Source organism: Anabrus simplex, chromosome 6, assembly GCF_040414725.1.
Source record: "Anabrus simplex isolate iqAnaSimp1 chromosome 6, ASM4041472v1, whole genome shotgun sequence".
Taxonomy (NCBI): Eukaryota; Metazoa; Arthropoda; class Insecta; order Orthoptera; family Tettigoniidae; genus Anabrus; species Anabrus simplex.
The window spans coordinates 192,648,613-192,667,066 of record NC_090270.1 but is presented as its reverse complement, the minus strand read 5'-3'; the positions used below and the strand labels follow the sequence as shown (position 1 = coordinate 192,667,066).

The 18,454-nt window shown below is 39.8% G+C and overlaps 1 protein-coding gene across 2 annotated transcripts in view; it reads right to left on the bottom strand.

Annotated features, from left to right (window-relative positions):
- Window positions 1-18,454, bottom strand: part of NAAT1 (Nutrient Amino Acid Transporter 1) — a 108,286-nt gene that overhangs the window by 16,622 nt on the left and 73,210 nt on the right. For both annotated transcript variants that reach the window (XM_067150129.2, XM_067150130.2), the window contains exons 8-11: window positions 15,407-15,596; window positions 8,583-8,759; window positions 7,382-7,481; window positions 764-940 (exon numbers count right to left, since the gene is read on the bottom strand). In XM_067150129.2, coding sequence (XP_067006230.2) covers window positions 764-940; window positions 7,382-7,481; window positions 8,583-8,759; window positions 15,407-15,596 — 644 coding nt within the window. The remainder of the gene's footprint in view (window positions 1-763; window positions 941-7,381; window positions 7,482-8,582; window positions 8,760-15,406; window positions 15,597-18,454) is intronic.

Here is an 18,454-nt window from a genome sequence, read left to right as displayed (position 1 = left end):
ACAACTACTTCAGAAACTCGTGGACTCCATTGCTGAATCAAGTCTGTTATAAAAATGGGAGCAGTGTTACACGGTAGTGCAATGATGTCTCCATGTGGGTGACTAATTTTTTATATTCTGATAAATTAGTGATCAATTCCTTCTTTTTTTTAGAATTGGCTTTACGTTCCACCGACACAGATAAGTGTTATGGCGACGATGGGATAGGAGAGGCGTAGGAATGGTGAGGAAGCAGCCGTGGCCTTAATTAACGTACAGCCCCAGCATTTGCCTGGTGTGAAAATGGGAAACCACGGAAAACCATCTTCAGGGCTGCCGACAGTGGGACTCGAACCCACTATCTCCCGGATGCAGACTAATTTTTTTTTGTCTAGTGAGCTTATGTAGATGGAAAGTAAGGCATGAAAGAAAAATAGATATTGACATTGTAGTATAGGACATATTCATTACCACTTCTATATTAACGAATGAATTCGATGGTGTTCGAGTAAAGGGAGTTAAGTCATAACAATGAGTTTTGATAAAAACAAAAATCAAACTTTACACTCACTCTTACTATAAATTAGAGAATGCTTTTCCAAACGTATGAGATTTAAATGCTAATATTATTAATGTTTTTCACACACTGCATGTTTATATGACGAATAAGTTGAGTTTGGACAATACTTAATGAAAAATAATCAAAATACTGACTTAACCCCTTTTACCATAACGGCAGTGAATTTTGTATCCTATGCCTATGGCGAAATTGAGTATTACTTACTGAGTGCGACGTCTGGGTAGGTAACTCCTGAGTACGTGAGGGGCTCGATGTCGACGATGGAGTAGATGAGGATAATGATGAGAATAACAGGAGTTAGGAACCCCCAGCAGAAACGCCAGTAGAAGCTGATCTTGCGGCCAGCCATGAACTCGATATCCTGGCATATGTTGTCCACTCCTGAAACAATCGACAACGTATAGTCTTCGTCGAATGTCAGCCGATTTCTATAGCTGGCGTGTATCCCTCGATTCGGTCAATCTGCCAGCTGTGAACTGATGTTTCAGTTACTGGAATCATGTACGAACTTGATCGTTATTAATATTTTTCCTAAATAGGGAAAAAGTGTGTAAGGATAGTGACTTGTGGACGTTGTAGATAACTTAAACGTTCCGTGGGAAAGATCTTAATGAGTTGATTTTAAGTTATACCGTAGGGTATTAAAAATATTTCTTAACATTCAAAATTGGAGTTCTCTAAATGCTCGAGTCCTTTCCTGTATTTCGGCAGTGAGAAAGAGAATATTTATAATCCAGCCATCCCTTTCTTCCTTGAGTTTTACAACCTTAGAAAAATTACTGTGACTGGACTTTTATTTGGTGCAGAGGGAACAATTCCAAAATCTTTCGTGGCATGGCGACAAAAATATCAACTGCCGAGAAACTGAATAAATGTGTAGACATTATGAGGATGCCTTCTACTCACGAAGATTATTACCGGGATTACTGGTCGGCTGTTCATACACTTCACTTACAACACAAGATGAGATGGATAGTTGTTTCACTAATCAAATACTCCGTCTCGATCCTTCGACATCATTTATATGGAGTTAATGTCATGTAACATGGTCAATCGTAACCTATATTTTTTAAAGATTAATCTGATTCATATTCTTTTATCAAAATTTTTACTGTGTAATATTCTGTGTTTTATGGCAAACCTAGAATGTCCTGGCTCAGAACAAATAAATAAATCAATTGCAGTACACTATAGAAAGCAAACCTAGAATGTCCTGGGTCAGACTAAATAAATAAATAAATAAATAAATAAATAAATAAATAAATAAATAAATAAATTGCAGTACACTGTGGTTGTTAATACATACAACACTAGAAATGGGCAAATACTGCTGAAAGCACATTTCAAAGTGTTTCTTTGAATAAATGTGGAGACATTATGAGGATGCCTTCTACTCACGAAGATTATTACCAGGATTACTGGTCGGGTGTTCATACACTTCACTTACAACACAAGCTCCTTCTTCATATTGACACTCTACCATCAAGGAAGAGATTTCTTCTCACTCGTGAGTCTCTAGACTGGCAGTCAAAATCTCATGAATCTCGTAACACCTCTCCAGTCGACGTGATTAGTGCGCATGTGTGAATCACAACATGCATTAACATTTCTCTCTCAATATGCGGGATTCGAGCTGTTCTTAAAGGATCGCATTTTCGGTTCATCCGTAGTAACAAATATGAGTTTTTGCCTTCAGACTAACATATACTGGATAGTCTTTGTTAATATTAAAGTAACCGCTTTTCAGCAAAAGGAAATCAAATAGAACAAAACCCATTAGGAATTCTTCAAGAACAAATTCGAAAAAAATGAGTGTCACTTTTGAATTAATCTTTTCCTTGTTTCTAAAAACTTATTTAACTTTAAAATTATAACTACTTATTCGAAAAAAAAAAGAAAAATGACTGAAGAACCAACTTAGTTTGAACTAAAAATGTACCCTGCAAAATAGAAGAGCTACCAGCCGATGATTGACTGCATTGAAGCATCTCATTGCTCTCCCAGTGGCGAATCATGCCGGATTTATTTTTACTTTTCCCGTATTCGAGAAGGTAAAAATATATCCCATACTGCCACCGTATGGGACGTAAAATTTCCGTATTTCATGTTGTGACTAAAGTTTGCATTTAAAAACTTATCATTTCACATATAATAACATTTTCAAAAAGTTAAGCATTTATATTCTCCCCTCGTTAAGTTTTCTGACTTGAAGATATAGGGTCGATATAAGTTCGTGCGGTATTCTGTTGGGTTGGCAACAATGCGGCATGAAGGGATTTCTTATCGTTATTCCGTTGTTTTAACTGAGTTCGGAGTTTGTGTGTTCATGAACGTACTATTTGCGCATATTTCAGACAAATGGATATGGAATGTCAAGTTGAGAAAAGTGAGCATTTCCGGCACATTTTACTCTTTGAGTTTAATCGAAGATCCAGTGCAACAGGAGCTGCGAGAACAATTTGTGAAGTGTACGGGAATGAAGCAACTGTTGAAAGAACAGCACAAAAATGGTTTTCCCGCTTTCGAGCAGGACGGTTTGACTTGTCTGATGATCCAAGTTCTGGAAGACCTTCTGATTTTGACGAAAATTGCTTGAATGGGTTGCTTCATGAGAATCCTCGTCAATCAACGCGGGAAATGACGCAAGTTTGAATGTGATCAGTCAACTATTGTACGCCATTTGCATTCGATGGGTAAGGTACAGACATCGGGTATATGGGTACCACATGTGCTAAGTGACAGTAATAAAAATCTACGAGAAAACATCTGTTCGTCATTGCTTGCCTGGCACCGGTTGGCTTGTGATAGGCACTAAGCATTCCTTTTGACTATTGTCGCCGGTGACGAGAAATGATGCCTCTATGTCAACATGAAGAAGAGGAAAGAGTGGCTCAGCCCATCAAGAAAGTAACTCCTCGTGCCAAGGATAGTGCCCATCCACTGAAAATCATGTTGTATGTTTGGTGAACAAAGATTGCATTCTTCACCATGAACTTCTTCCGAAAAATTAACGATTACCTCTGCTGTTATAGTGACTAGCTAAGACGGGTCGCCGTTGCTATTGACAACAAAAGACAACAACCAGTTTTAATGCTCCATGATAACGCTCGTTCGCATACAGCGCAATTGACTAAAAGTGTGATAGCTGAACTTGGCTGGGAACCTTTTCCTCATCCTCCGTATTGCCCTGACGTCCCCACAGATTTCAATTTTTTTCCGCTCTCTTTCTAACCACATTCAGGGGCAAGTGTTTCCTGACGAAGCTTCTCTCGACCAATGGCTAACAGATTTATTCCAGTCAAAACCAAAACATTTCTACAGGCGAGGCATTCAACTGCTACCTGAACGTTGGCAGACGGTCATAGAGAGTGGAGGTCAATACATCACTGAGGGATTGTGATTGCGAGTCACAGTGCGTGACAGTGACAGCAAAATAAAATATAAAGTGTAAGAACCGCACGAATTTATCCATCGACCCAATATTATTCATGTTTTGAAACTCTCTGAAATACATATCCAGAATTTGTGTATTTTTATGAAGAATTTTGTGCAGTTCGAGATAGCTTATGAGCATTGAATAGTCAAAGTTTGAATCATGTCGGGGAATATGGTCTCAGTATTTTATAAACGCCCTGTCCGAATTTCATTGGTCTACTTTATCTCTCTTCCGACCCCGACGGCATTAGGTTTGCGAGATCTAGGATGTATTTCATTTCCACACACTTCGTAGTCCCTCCATTTTTTCGTTTTCCAAAATATCGGATCTAAGATGTTTGTCCAACTGTACTTCCTATTAAAACAGCCATCCCTAATTCCATCAAGTGACCAAGGTGTTTCTCCTTTCTGCTGAATGTTTCTTTGGGACAGCAGGACGAGTTTCCATGTTTTGATGACAATTTAAACCTTCAGCTAATAAGATAGAGTGAAGGGACTAACTAATAATTTATTTTTCATGACAACCAAGCTTCTTCATGTAGGCACCTCTGAAAATATAAGCGGTTATTCAGCCACTAATATTAACGTCCCCCTGGGGTGGGGGACGCAGATGAAGAATACACCTACGGTATCCCCTGCCTGTCGTAAGGGGTGACTAAAAGGGGCCCCAGGGGCCCTCAACTTCGGAGAGTGGGTTGGCAACCACGGGGCTCTTAGCTGAGTCATGGCTTTGCATCCACTTACTTGTGCCAGGCTCCTTATTTTCGTCTATCCTATCCGACCTTCCTTGATCAACTCTTGTTCTTTTCCGACCCCGACCGGGCGAGTTGGCCGTGCGGTTAGGAGCGCGTCGCTATTAGCTTGCATCCGAGAGATAGTGGGTTCGAATCCCACTGTCGGCAGCCCTGAAGATGGTTTTCCGTGGTTTCCCATTTTCACACTAGGCAAATGCTGGGGCTGTACCTTAATTAAGGCCACGGCCGCTTCCTTCCCATTCCTAGGCCCTTCCTATCGCATCGTCGCCATAAGACCTATCTGTGTCGGTGTGACGTAAAGCAAAATGTATGTATGTTTAGTCCTCAGCCCGAAGGCTGGTTGGATCCTCAACAGTTCCGCCATCAGCTGTCATAGATAGCCTAGGCATCACTGAAGAGGCGTACTAGGGAAATGAGGAGTGAGGTAGTTTTCCGTTGCTTTCCTCACCGAGCCAGAAGTTGCTATTACACATCAGTCTGCCAAGCCCACTGAAATGCATGCACCAACTGACCCTATGAGCAATATTTTCACACCATTCATAGCAGGGACTGGCTACAGAAGGAATGGCATTACTAGCATCACTCATACCTCAGTCACTTTCATTTTGTCAAAGCCAAGGATAAAGCTGAGACAGATCAATGAAAGTAACAAAATTGCTCTAGCCCATACCAGAAGACATAGCGCACTGTAAACACTAGGTCCCGCCAGCAAAGGCATTAAAGCAAAAAAAAAATCCGACCCCGACAGTATTAGAGCACTCGAGGCCTAGAGAGTCTTCCATTTTCACGCCCTTCGTGGCCCTTGTCTTCCTTTGGCCGATACCTTCATTTTCGAAGTGTAGGACCCCTTCCTTTTTTTTTTTTCACTGATTAGCGTTATATAGAGGATGGTTGCCTAGTTGTACTCCCTCTTAAAAGAATAATCACCACCACCACCTCTTATTAACTTCGCTGATCAGGTTGATGTCAGGAAGGGCATCTGGTCGTAAAAACTCGCTACGATGATTCATCTCACTTCATACCAGACCCCGTAGAGAAACGGGACAAGGGTTGGACATACAATGTTCAACAGCTGATAATAGACTGCTGTATACAAGGACAACAATGCTGGGGAGCAAGATCTCGCTAAAGTAAGATACAGGGTGGGCCATTTTAATCTATCGGAGCAAATATCTCGAAAACTACACATCGGATCAAAAGAAATGGGTGCAGGGGACATCCAGTGATACTAAACTCCACACCCTACCCTCACCCCCTATCAATTTTGAAAATATCGTTTACATGTACTTTTATTCTTCTGATATCATGCGTTTTCCTCGAAATATCACCATTTTTGACGATTTTTTAACCAATTAAATTTTTGTCGATTACAGCGCCATCTGTCAGCCAAAATGAATTTAATCATAGGTCAAACTGGGGTATTTTTGGGGGGGATTCCAAATCTGCAATAAAAAATGGGTGTTCCTATTTAAGATTTCCTTTTGCCGCATCCCTAACCCCCAGGGGGTGTGGGTAGGGGGTGGAGTTTGGTATCATTGGATGTCCCCTGCCGAAGCAAACAACTTTTATTACCCCTTCTTTTTGATCCGATGTGCAGTTTTTGAGATATTTGCTCCGATAGATTAAAATGGCCCACCCTGTATACTGGTAGTTGTACAGAAATTCTAGAACTTATGTGAAGACATTCAATAATAATAATAATAATAATAATAATAATAATAATAATAATAGTAATGGCTTTACGCCCCACTTTTGTTTTTCGGAGACGCCGAAGTACCGAGATTTTGTTCCACATGTGTAAATCTATCGACACGAGGCTAATGTATTTTAGTACCTCCAGAACTGGGCCGGAATCGAACCCACTAACTTAGGTACTCTCCAAGCAATTCAACCCGACTGAAAACATTAATAGCTGGGGCTGTACCTTAATTAAGGCCACGGCCCCTTCCTTCCAACTCCTAGGCCTTTCCTATCCCATCGTCGCCATAAGACCTATCTGTGTCGATGCGACGTAAAGCCCCTAGCAAAAATAAATAAATAGAACATTAATTCATCAACTGTACATAAGCTGTTTCCCTCTGAGGGTGAAAACGGTATAGGTCAAATACATCCACAGTACCCCCTGTCTGTTTTAAGAGCCGACTGAAAGGGGTAAAACCCATGGGCTGTCAACTAGAGTACGTGGGTTTGTGACCAGGTTTGCTGTAGCTGAGTGTGAAATTGCTTTCACTGTCCCAGGTTCCTCACTTTCATCTTTCCTGTCCGATCTCTCATGGACAACTCTTGATCTCTTCCGACCTGGACGGCCAGACCTTAGGTGGCTTCCGTTTTCGTCGATACCCTCATTCTTCGAAGGGTTGGACCTCTTCAATTTCTCCTCTGATTAGAGTTACGAGAGGATGGTTGCCCAGTTGTACTTCCTCTTAAAACAGCAATCATCACCACCACTAAACGTGTAATAACTGTACGTAAGGGGAACTAACTGACGTGCAGACACGAGATCTTACCAGTTTTGAGCAAATTACGAGTTCAAGGGGCTTAAGCTGAAGATTATAATACAGGGAAACGGAAAAGATCGTCATCCATATGCCCACAAAAGAGTATCCAGACATCTCTCAGGTGACTGACTTACCATATATCCACGCCACGGCGCTGGTCTCCACACAAGCCAGAGCGAATATGACAAATGTTACTGGATATGAGTCTACCAGGTTCAAAATATACTGTCCACCCTGAAACAAAGAGTAGCAATTAATGATGAAATTGAGATTCACATGCTCGTATAATCGTAAGATATTCTAACCAACTAGAGCAAAAATGCTAGACTCTTTAGGAACTCAGTCTCTACCTCCGAGAATGCTATGCGAGACAAGCTTTGTTTTAAACGAAAAAACTTCGATCTGTGTTCACTTACGCTTCAAGTTTGCAAATTCATCATAGTGAGACCAATTTAATGGAAACCTAATTATACATGGCATATCAAAACTCAGGGTCAAAACTTCGGGAATGAATTCCTCATCATAGAGAGAAGAAAAAACGGTATAACCACATGGATCCGGAAATGCATAATTGCAGAGTTGTCCGACCTTTGTTTGGCCACCACGCTCTCCAGACTTAAACTCCCTGGGGACACGTAAAGTCTGTTGTGTATTCGACTGCTGTTGATGATGATTCAATGACTGCCTGTCAAGCAGTACGCTCTACACTACTATTTGTGATCGTGCTCGGCACTCGGTGTGAATACTAGTGGTCTTGTATTCCGGCGTGAACATTTCATCCGATACGTGAATAGTGTGTTCCAGCTGGCGTTACAGTCGTATTCAGTGTAACAGTTCAGCAGTGTTGGGGGTGTCGGATTACACTAACGTTACTACTGATAGACAAATATATAACGGATCTTTTCTGACGGTGCTGCCTTCGAAAATCCTAAGTAGTGATGTTTCAAGTTTTCATACGTTAAAAATTGGACTGTTCAGAATACGTGTCGGATTAGCACGACATTATTTTAGAGAATTATATGTGATTTAATTTCTTAAAAACGCCTTTATACAGTAATTGCTTTGAAAATTTGCCTTCGATAATGGCTGTCTTTCTTTCATGTAGGTATGTTAACCATGTGATGCGTGACGTCATAAACATGGCTAACGTACTTAGGTAGTTAGGTATACTTCGAAAATATGATAAATTTCTTATTCTGTAGAAATTGAGACAGTTCATGCTTTTTGCAAGTAAGATTCCTTTTGGGACATGGTAGAATTCGCCCTTTACGTTGAAAATATTCTGAAACCCGAATTGGCGATTACACTTAATTGAATGTAACTTGGGTGACTTACCGGACACACATATACCAGCCCCACGAAGAAGCCAAAAACACAGACGACAGTGGAGACAATCCATTGCTTGAAGTGCGGGAAGCTGTCCATGATAATTGTGCTGACAGCGCCTGTTAGCGCCACGGCACTCCCCACACCTAGGACGAGCAACATGAAGAAGAACAGCACAGCGAACAACTGTAAAGAAAACAAGAGAAAAAGGCAGTGTAATAAACAACAAATGGTACCGTGACATCAGTGTGTGAAATTTAAATTACTAATCTATGATAACCTTGAGAAACGAGGAACTTGAAAGTAATCTTGTAGCATACCTATAGAATACCTAGTGAGATCATTCACAGAGTTCAAGCGCGCTCCCGCAGAGTGGCGCTAGTGGAGTCAATCACCTACGCTACTCAGCAGCTGTTTTATTGCAGGTTACGCAAACATGCAAATACAACACCCACTTGTTTAGACTTGTGATATGAATAATACTGTCAGAGAGTTGTAAATAATATTCTCAGTCCCCACGAAAATATATCTTTGGACTGTAATACGAGAACACACTAGATAAATTGGAACATTACGAAAAGGGAAAACAATATTGTGCTTTACGTACTTAAAAATACTTTTTAAATAGAGTACATAAAACTTTAAACATTCCATGTTCTTAACGTGCTTCTGAGGAAAGATACATTTAGCTCGCGTTAAATAATGAGTTGCGTTATTTAGTCGCCTTTTTTTGGAGACACTATTGGTTTTTGGGCATCGGTAAGAGAACTAGACTGGCCGTGAATTTGACTACAACTAGGATGACCTTGAACATTGCCGCTCACTGTAACCATCACTGCTTCACTCACATCGTGATTCTTGTTCCTTATCCTTTTGATAGCTACTGTCTTCATTCCTTTTCCTACTGGGTGCCTTTAGCGATTTTACGTCAGTAGATAGGTATTTCGGTAAATTTGGAAAAATATGAGGCACCGATCTTTCCACCTCAAACGAGGAAGTTCAACGTTTTTACCATTCACAACGAAACAGTTCGCCTTTATAAGTCAATTAAATCTGCCGAAAAATGCAGGTCACATATTCTGCTTTTGGCTGACAATTGCTTATCTTTCCGGGAATAACTCTCGTCCACTTCGCAGATTAGTTTCTTTCGGCGGTATAAAAAATCGTCTACCATCAGGCCTCCTTCCGTAACCCGATTTACAACCAGGAAGGAAACACTACGACATTTTCTCGAAATAATAGAAACCTAGTTGCACACACAAAGCACTGCACATATATTAATAGAGACTTTCGGAAAATATCAAAACAAACAAATTCCCTAGATAGGTGTTAAAATTGTTACCATGACTTCACGCACGCACACACGCATGCTATTACCCTCGCCGACAATTTGGCGCAAGTGGTGTTGCAACTGGTTCGTAGTGACTGCAACGCCACATTCCGGCGGGGCCACCACCAACGTTAAGAGAGCGGAGTGATCGCACTAGGTATTCTATTCGCCATGCTTGTAATTATATGCGACTGTTGTTACTTTGATTACAGCTACTGGACCTCCACTTTTACATGGATCTGAACTACAAAGACATGACTTTTCACTTCAAAAGCCCCATGTGCATTGGCTAGGATTCGAATCATGGTAGACTTGATTAGAAACCAATTACAATTCCACTCAGTCATCACACCCTTGAGAGACCTGAATATACTAGGTCGTCGTGTAGGCTGCCTCCGTGTCAATTTTGACGTTCCGTTTTACTCTACGAGAGTAGAGATAAATTGTAATTTATTGTTAATAATAATTGTACCTTCTCCGGCCATTTAAACTGTGCGCCTTCTCCGCTGTGGCCATCTTTGATAGTTATTGAGAACTTTAAAGACTTTCTAAAACTTTCTTCTCCGATGGTTAGATGGCACTAGCATCTATTTTCTAGCGATCTCGGGTGGGCTAAGTCCCAGTCTACCGCCAGAGAAATTTAATTTGTTATAGTTGGTAAACCTTTTACTGGTTATTGATATTTTTATGTGCCGAAGTTATCAGAACGTCACCTGGTTCCTCTTCTAACGTAATCTGCCTATCACATGCCTGTAATTCAGTTCTCTAACAAACCAGTACCCGAGGGGAGTGTAAGAAAATTTAGCCTATCAGCGCTCTGGATTCTAACATAGTCTAGAACTTCCCCCTGGCGAGCTGTTTAAGGAGAGCGCTTTGGGGACGTCTTGTCTGATTTGCTCCGATGATTGAGAGGGGGCAGGAGATGACCGGTTTGAAGAAGATCCCGCGCTAACAGGTAATGAGAGAATTTACCTAAATATGTGATTGTGCCGGCGGGGGTTTGAGGGGAAGATTTCAGCAGTTTTCCTTAAAATCTAATATGTAATCTTTCCATTTTTCGCTGAAATGTAGACTTTCTGCGCAAGTTTCGGACTCAATTTATATTCCCTACTGGCAAAATAATTAATGTAAGGGAGCACGGGTGGTGACCCTCGGAACTCCTCCCTGCACCTTTTCAGCTGGGTGACTAAAGTTTTTCAACATCTAAATTTTTGGAAATTTGTCTCGGCCTTTACACGTTCCCCTTTAGTCACCCTTTTGTAGCATGGAATTAGCCTCTGTGTCTTTGGACCTTATGCCTACTTAGGTTCTTGATTTTCCCGAATGTTCTTTAAGGAGCGCTGGTGTTTCGCCACCTTTCGTTTTGTAAATGGCCTACTTTCGCTGTAACCGTTTTTCTTTTTCTTTCTTAAGGCCAAGTAGTATGGACAGTATGCCTCTGTATATTCATTGTGGTTTTGAGAATAACCGGGCCTACATTGAAGTTCCCTTGTGGAACAGCACTTCACCTGTTTGTGAAAGTTTTTAATTGATGAACCCACTATGGGGCAAACCTGTACCATGAACAAGATGAAGTGGGTTCACCCAATTGGTTAATGGTGTAATTGAGAATGTAACCAGCGACATATCGCTTTATTGAGGCTAGTCGCTATGTATTTGGAGCTCAGACTCTATAATGTGTACCTCTTAGAAGCAATCATGCTCTTTCATAATGTTGTACCTGTCAGGAGCAATTATGCTCTTTCATATGTAGGTTAACGACTGAAAGTTTCTTCCAATTAATCTTGTACCTGATTAAGTACTTCTAAGTCCAATGTATTGTTGGAGCTGACGAGCTCGTTGTTAAATATGGATATTCACAAGTAATTTTTCAACTAATTCCTGTTATATCATTAGATTACTCTATTTGGGTTTTAAGAAATAGAACGTCCAATTTTTGATAAAGTAAAATTTTTGCTCTAAATGATCCCCTGTCCAACCATTCACCCCCATGCGCTTCTTTACCTCTGCGTTCCACGATAAATCCCCGTATCAACAATAATAATAATAATAGTAATAATAATAATAACAATAATTTAGATAAACTAGAAATACTAGAAAGGCGGATCATGAGGAAAATATTAGGCCCACAAAACACAGCACAAGGTTGGAAATTACGAAGTAATGCTGAAATATATCAAAAAATAGAAAATATATCAGATGTAATGAGGAAAAGGAGACTTATGTTTTTTGGACATTTATATCGAATGCAAGATAGTAGATTAACCAGTAAGATTTTCAGATATTTGTGGAGTAAGAAATCAACGACAAGCTGAGTCAATGAAGTAAGAAAGGATTTAGAAAAAAACAATATAACAACAGAGGAAATAAATAATATAGGCTTTCGGGAAAAAGTATTAAAAATAGAAGGATTCCAAGGTAGGAAAGTAAAAAAGACTGGTTCAAAGTGGTCTGAAGACAGAAAGAAGAAACATAGTGAACAGATGAAAGCGTACTGGAAGAAAAGGAAAGAACAAAGAAGAAGGAATTGAAATTGGCACGTGGTCCTCTGGTGGCCCATTCGAAATAATAATAATAATAATAATAATAATAATAATAATAATAATAATAATAATACCGCGAACCAGGATCACTTTGCGCCAGAATTGGGTGACTTTATGACAAGTTGGTACAGTGTATAGCAGGGTGTCCTTAAAGGCACATTACGACTTTAACATCGTGTAAATTGACTTATAATCCACATAGAAGGGAGAAAGCTCTATTGATATGAATTACTAATTTAAAACATTTTCGTTCAGTCCACCGTTTTTCAAATATCAAACCGGAATTCCGCTTCTGTCCATACTTGGCGTAGTATATCCTCCCCAGAAGTGGCTACTATGACCTCGGTTATTCTGGCCTCCAAATCTTCAAAATTAGTCACAGGTGTTCTGTACAATTTGCCTTTGACATAGCCATGAACCATGCCACACAGTGAGCCCTTTCCACTGCACATGTCATTTTGTTTAAATTATGCTCCTGGCAGGAATCATTTACTCAGTATATGATTTTTAAAAGAAAAGAGTAGACCGAACAAAACTTTCTGAGATACATGTTGTTAAAGTTATAAGGTACCTTTTGACACTTTGTTCATCATTTTTCAGTTTGTTAACCGGTATTTTCGTAGTATCTGCATATAATGGTGTCGTAAATTCATCTACTCTGTCACTATGTAACACCAGTTAATAATAATAATAATAATAATAATAATAATAATAATAATAATAATTGTACCGGGAGGTACATCTCTATGCCGCACATTTAAATCTTGCGCCAATAAAACCTCCTCTACAGCAGAAGCACTGAAATTGAAACTAGACCTACTTAAACTTTTACTCAGAAGATGTCACCACCTTAATTTTGTGATTGTGAAGTTTCCAGTACTGTATGAAATTCTACGTGGTTTGTTTACCATTTATCAAGAATTTTGGACTTTCTGCAACAGATGTCACTACAAAAACTATGATCATGCACCCTGGTGCGAAGTGAAGAAACGTTATTTGAAGAAATTTTGTATTCATAAGTTTGTTCTTTACTAAATTATTTTCATTCATTTTTGGGTTGGCAGTATTGATCTTTCCTTTCCGCCAGTTTTGAATTCAGTCAATCCCTAATTTTTGTAATTAATTTTAGGCCTATCACAGGCTTCTTCTTCGATTTGGTGTGTAACGTTACACTAGCCAATAAAAGTAAGAGAGTGTGGCTTGATTATTCATGAAAGGTCTCGAACTTTCCCCGAGGGTTTATAAACTGCCGATTTTCACGGCTCTTGGTCACTTGATCAACATCTAACTAAGTGTGTGTATGTGAAGCAGGAGGCGGGAGGTGCCTCTTTCATCAGGCAGCAGTCCTTCAGCAAGGTAATGGTCGTTTAACATCTTTATTTCTTGCTCGCTCCGCAGTTTAAACCGAGGGATAGATCCGAAACTTTAATATGTAACCTACTTCTCTAAAATGTAAGTTTTTGTCGGCTAATGTGAAAATTTCCTAAAATCTGCAATTGTAATTCGGGGATAGTGAGTGATTTACCCTCTCGAGCTCCCCCTTCATATCGGTTTGAGGTGACTACGTTTTGTAACTGGTTTTCTTCCTTTCCGTAATGTCTTAAATTATTCTGATACGAGTCACCTACATAGTCTGGGAATAGCCCCTGTCTCATCGGCCTAGTGCCTTTTAGGTTTTAGAATGCATATCTAGGAGTGCAAGTACTCGCCTCCATTCAATTTGGTGTTTCGGGCCATTTACTTAACCTGTTCTTTTTCTGCTAAGGCCCAGTTGGTTGGGTACAGGATACCCCCGTTTCATTTCTGTAAGTTATGCCTTGATGGAAAGTAATTGTGAGGTTCTGATATTGCCTTGAATAAGCTTGAAAAACTGAGAGCGGGTCAGCTCTTTTCTAGAGTTGTAAAAGTGCCTCTGGGAGGCTCGATATAGTAATTAGGGGCAAGTGCTCCATGTTTTAGGGGATATCTGCCCTTTGAACAAATTAGTGTGTTGTAATGTCGAGCTAGGAGCTCAAAATTGTAAAACTAGGGTCTTGTAGCCCAAGAGTGTTAAAATTCTGAAATATTGGATCCTTCTAAGTCTTTGTTTCCAAATTGTTATTTCACTCAGTGAAACGTTGTTATAATTTGTTGTTTCTTCTGAAAATATAACCTTTGTTAAAAAATTTAAATTAACTTTGACCTTTTAGTTTGACCAATTCATCCCGGCACCTTCTTTCACCTCTGCGTTCTACAGATACCCCGGAACAATAATAATAATAATAATAACAATAATAATAATAATAATAATAATAATAATATCGTAGTTTGACAGACATAGTGATGTAGTCAAAGTTATACACCAATAAATTGCCCTGATCCGACCTTTGAACCAGAACAGGGTGCCTTACTACGAATGCTCCCCACATAATGTACTGGAGAATAAAAAAATAAACTCTACTGGGATCGAACAATACATACAGATAAAACAGTTCCGCACAATAGACCATACATAACATTAACAAACTAAAGGAAACAACACACACATCTCATTGTCATCGCTATCCCGAATGACCACAATATGGAACAGAAATACGGAGAGAAAATCGACAAATAATATACTCCTCTGGTTATGGAAGTAGCAAGGATCTAGGAACATGGCAGAGTGGCAGTTCTTCCTTTTCTCCTTACTCCCATTGATATGACACCAAAAATCATTTCCAGAAAACTTAAGTATACTACAGCTCGCCATCTATACTCGAAATGTGGCACAAAAGGCTACAATTTTGAAGACCTGCAAATATCGTCAGAACATTCTTGAATGCTCAGTACGGACCATAAATAGAAAAGGCTGCAATCTCTATAGCGAAGATAATTTTGAAGACGTATATTGTAAAGTTACGTAAATTATGATTAAGTTCTATTTTTTATAAGTAAAATATGGAAATACGTGCTATATTACCGGTGACGATGACAGTTACCTGCGGCACGATGTCAAACTTGGAGATGGCGTCAGGGTAGGAGATGAAAGCCAGCCCCGTACCACTCCTCACCACGTCCTGTATATCGTCAACGCCCATCTCGTAAGCCAGATTCCCCAGGATGGAGAAGATGGTACAGCCTGCCAGAAGACTGGTGAACGTGTCCAAGGTTGTCACGATCATCGCATCTCTGGGAACAACAGAGCACCTCAATATTTTAGTTGCCCGATTCTTTTTAACGGAAGAATTTTTACTGGGGCCTTATTTAATGTACATTAAGTCTATTAGGAGGACCTACTTGACCAAAGGTGACACATGGACAGCCCTGCCATGGTCATAGTTACCATAAGCCACTGTTAAGAATAACGTCACAGTGTGAAAATTAAGACAATTTTTATAATATAACTGCAACCATGTTGGTCACCATTTGTAATTTTATAAGTATAACACTTGCCTCGCAGTTGGTCAGTTATGTATGCTTCACTGATTCTAGTTGAAATAATAATAATTGTACCGGGAGGTACATCTCTACGCCGCAAGTTTAAATATTGCGCCAATTGGAACTCATCTACAGGAGAAACTCTGAACTTTAAAAACTGTATCAACTCATAAGTTTTCTCAGAAGATGTCACTACCGTAAATTTTGTGATTACGAAGTTGTCAGTACTGTGTGAATTTCAACTTGTTTTGTTTTCCATTGATCAAGAAATGTGGACATTCTCTTATAGATGTCTCTACTGTAAAACTATGACCATGCACCCTGGTGCGAAGTGGAAGAACTTTATTTGAAGAAATTTTGCATTCATAAGTTTGTTCTTTACCAAATTTCGTTCTTTCATTTGTGGGTTGGCAATATTAATCTTTTCTTTCCGCCAGTTTTGAACTTAGCCAATCCTGAATTTCTGTAATTAATTTTTGACCAATCATGCATTTCTTCTTCGACTTTGAGTGTAATTTCAAGACGAACCAATAAAGAAAGAGGGTGTGGCTTGATTATTCATGAAAGGTCTCGAATCTTCCACGAGGGTATAAAACTGCTGATTTTCTTGTCTCTGGGCTACTCGAACAACATCTAGCCTAGTGTATGGAAGTGTAGAAGGAGGCGGGAAGCGCCTCTTTCATCCGGTAGCAGCTCTTCAACAAGGTAATGGCCACTTAACTTTATTTCTTGCTAGCTCAGCAGTTTAATCCGCGGGGAAAGTCCGAAACCTTTGCTATGTAATAAACATGTAATCTCCCATCGTTTTGTATAACTTCAAATATCTTTAACTGTAATTCGGGGATAGAGAGTGCTTTACCCTCTCGAGCTCCCCTCATACTAGTTTGAGGTGACTACGTTTTGTAACTGGTTTGCTTCCTTTCCGTAATGTCTTGAATTTTTCTTATACGAGTCACCTCCATAGTTTGGGAATAGCCCCTGTTTCATCGGCCTAGTGCCTCTTAGGTTGTATAAGGCTTCATTTAGGAGTGCAAGCAACGCCTCCAATCATCCTGGTATTTTGGGCCATTTACTTAATCTGTTCTTTTTTCACTGAGGCCCAGTAGGTTGGGTACGAGATACCCCCGTTTCATTTGATGTAAGTTATGCCTTGATGGCAATTTAGTGTAAAAGCCTGGTATTGCCTTTTATAGGTGGGAAAAATTGAGAGCGGGTTCAGCTCTTTCTAGTAGTTGGATATGTGCCTCTAGGAGGCTTGACATTGCTAGGTGGGAGCAAGTGCTCCATGTTATTAGGGGTTTTCTGCCCTTTGGTAAATATGTGGTTGTGAGCTGAGAGCTTGAAGCCCAGATCGTTAATTTGTCTCTAAATCTTTGCTTTCCTGGTCTTGTATCTGATTATTTGTTGACGACTTGTTATTTGTTGAATGTTCAAATTCTATGTGAAGTTGTTAAGTTTTGCTATTTTCGAAAATATAACCTTTAATTCAATTTTAATTCATATCTCAGCTTTGTAGTTAGACCCATTCCAGCCCGCACCTTCTTTTACCTCTGCGGTTCCACGGGTAACCCCGTAATAATAATAATAATAATAATAATAATAATAATAATAATAATAATCATCATCATCATAGTGCTGGTCCTGCGGTGTAGAGGTAGAGTGCCTGCCCCTTACCCGGAGGCTCCAGGTTCGATGCCCGATTAGGTCAGGGATTTGTACCTGGATCTGAAGGCTAGTTCGAGGTCCACTCATACTTACGTTATTACAATTGAGCAGGTGTCTGACGGTGAGAATGAGGCCCTGGTCTAGAAAGCCAAGAATAACGGGCGAGAGGATTCGTCGTGCTGACCACATGACACCTCATAATCTAATAATAATAATAATAATAATAATAATAATAATACAGTTTTTGTTTTTACGTCCCACTAACTAATTTTGACGGTTTTCGGAGACGCAGAGGTGTCGGAATTTTTCCCCACAGGAGTTATTTAACGTCCCAGTAAATCTACCGATACGAGGCTGACGTATATGAGCACCTTCAAATATCACCGGACATTCAGGATCGAACCTGCCTAGTTGGCGTCAAAAGGCCAGCGCCTAAACCATCTGAGCCAGCAGCGGTCGCTTGGTAGGCCATGCCCTTGCCATGCGCCATGGGGTTTGGTTTTAGCAGTAGTAGTGGTAGTAATATAATCATAATATCCGCAAATGGGCGTCAGAATTCACCGATGCGGATCTTCTGAATAAAGCATGATGAATCTATTCTTTCAAAGGTGTGCATGATGCTGTGTTTTAGTACATCAGCTATGGACCTTACTCAGTCCCTTATAAACGACTAGAAGTTTAGGAACTGCACCTAGGTTAACTACCTGAAACAAGTCTCCACGCCTACTATGAAATAACGAGCTATATTTTGTATTAATTCACGCTGAAGTGCTTACACATGCTTACACATGAAGTGAACTTTAATATAAAATTAATTGTGAAGTTCTCCTTAAATATTAACCAAGAAATATAACCTGAAACAAAGAGCATGGTAAACTACAAAATTGAGAGGAAACCTTTTCTTGCGCTTGAATGTGTGCGTCCTTCTCTCCATGTACCTAATT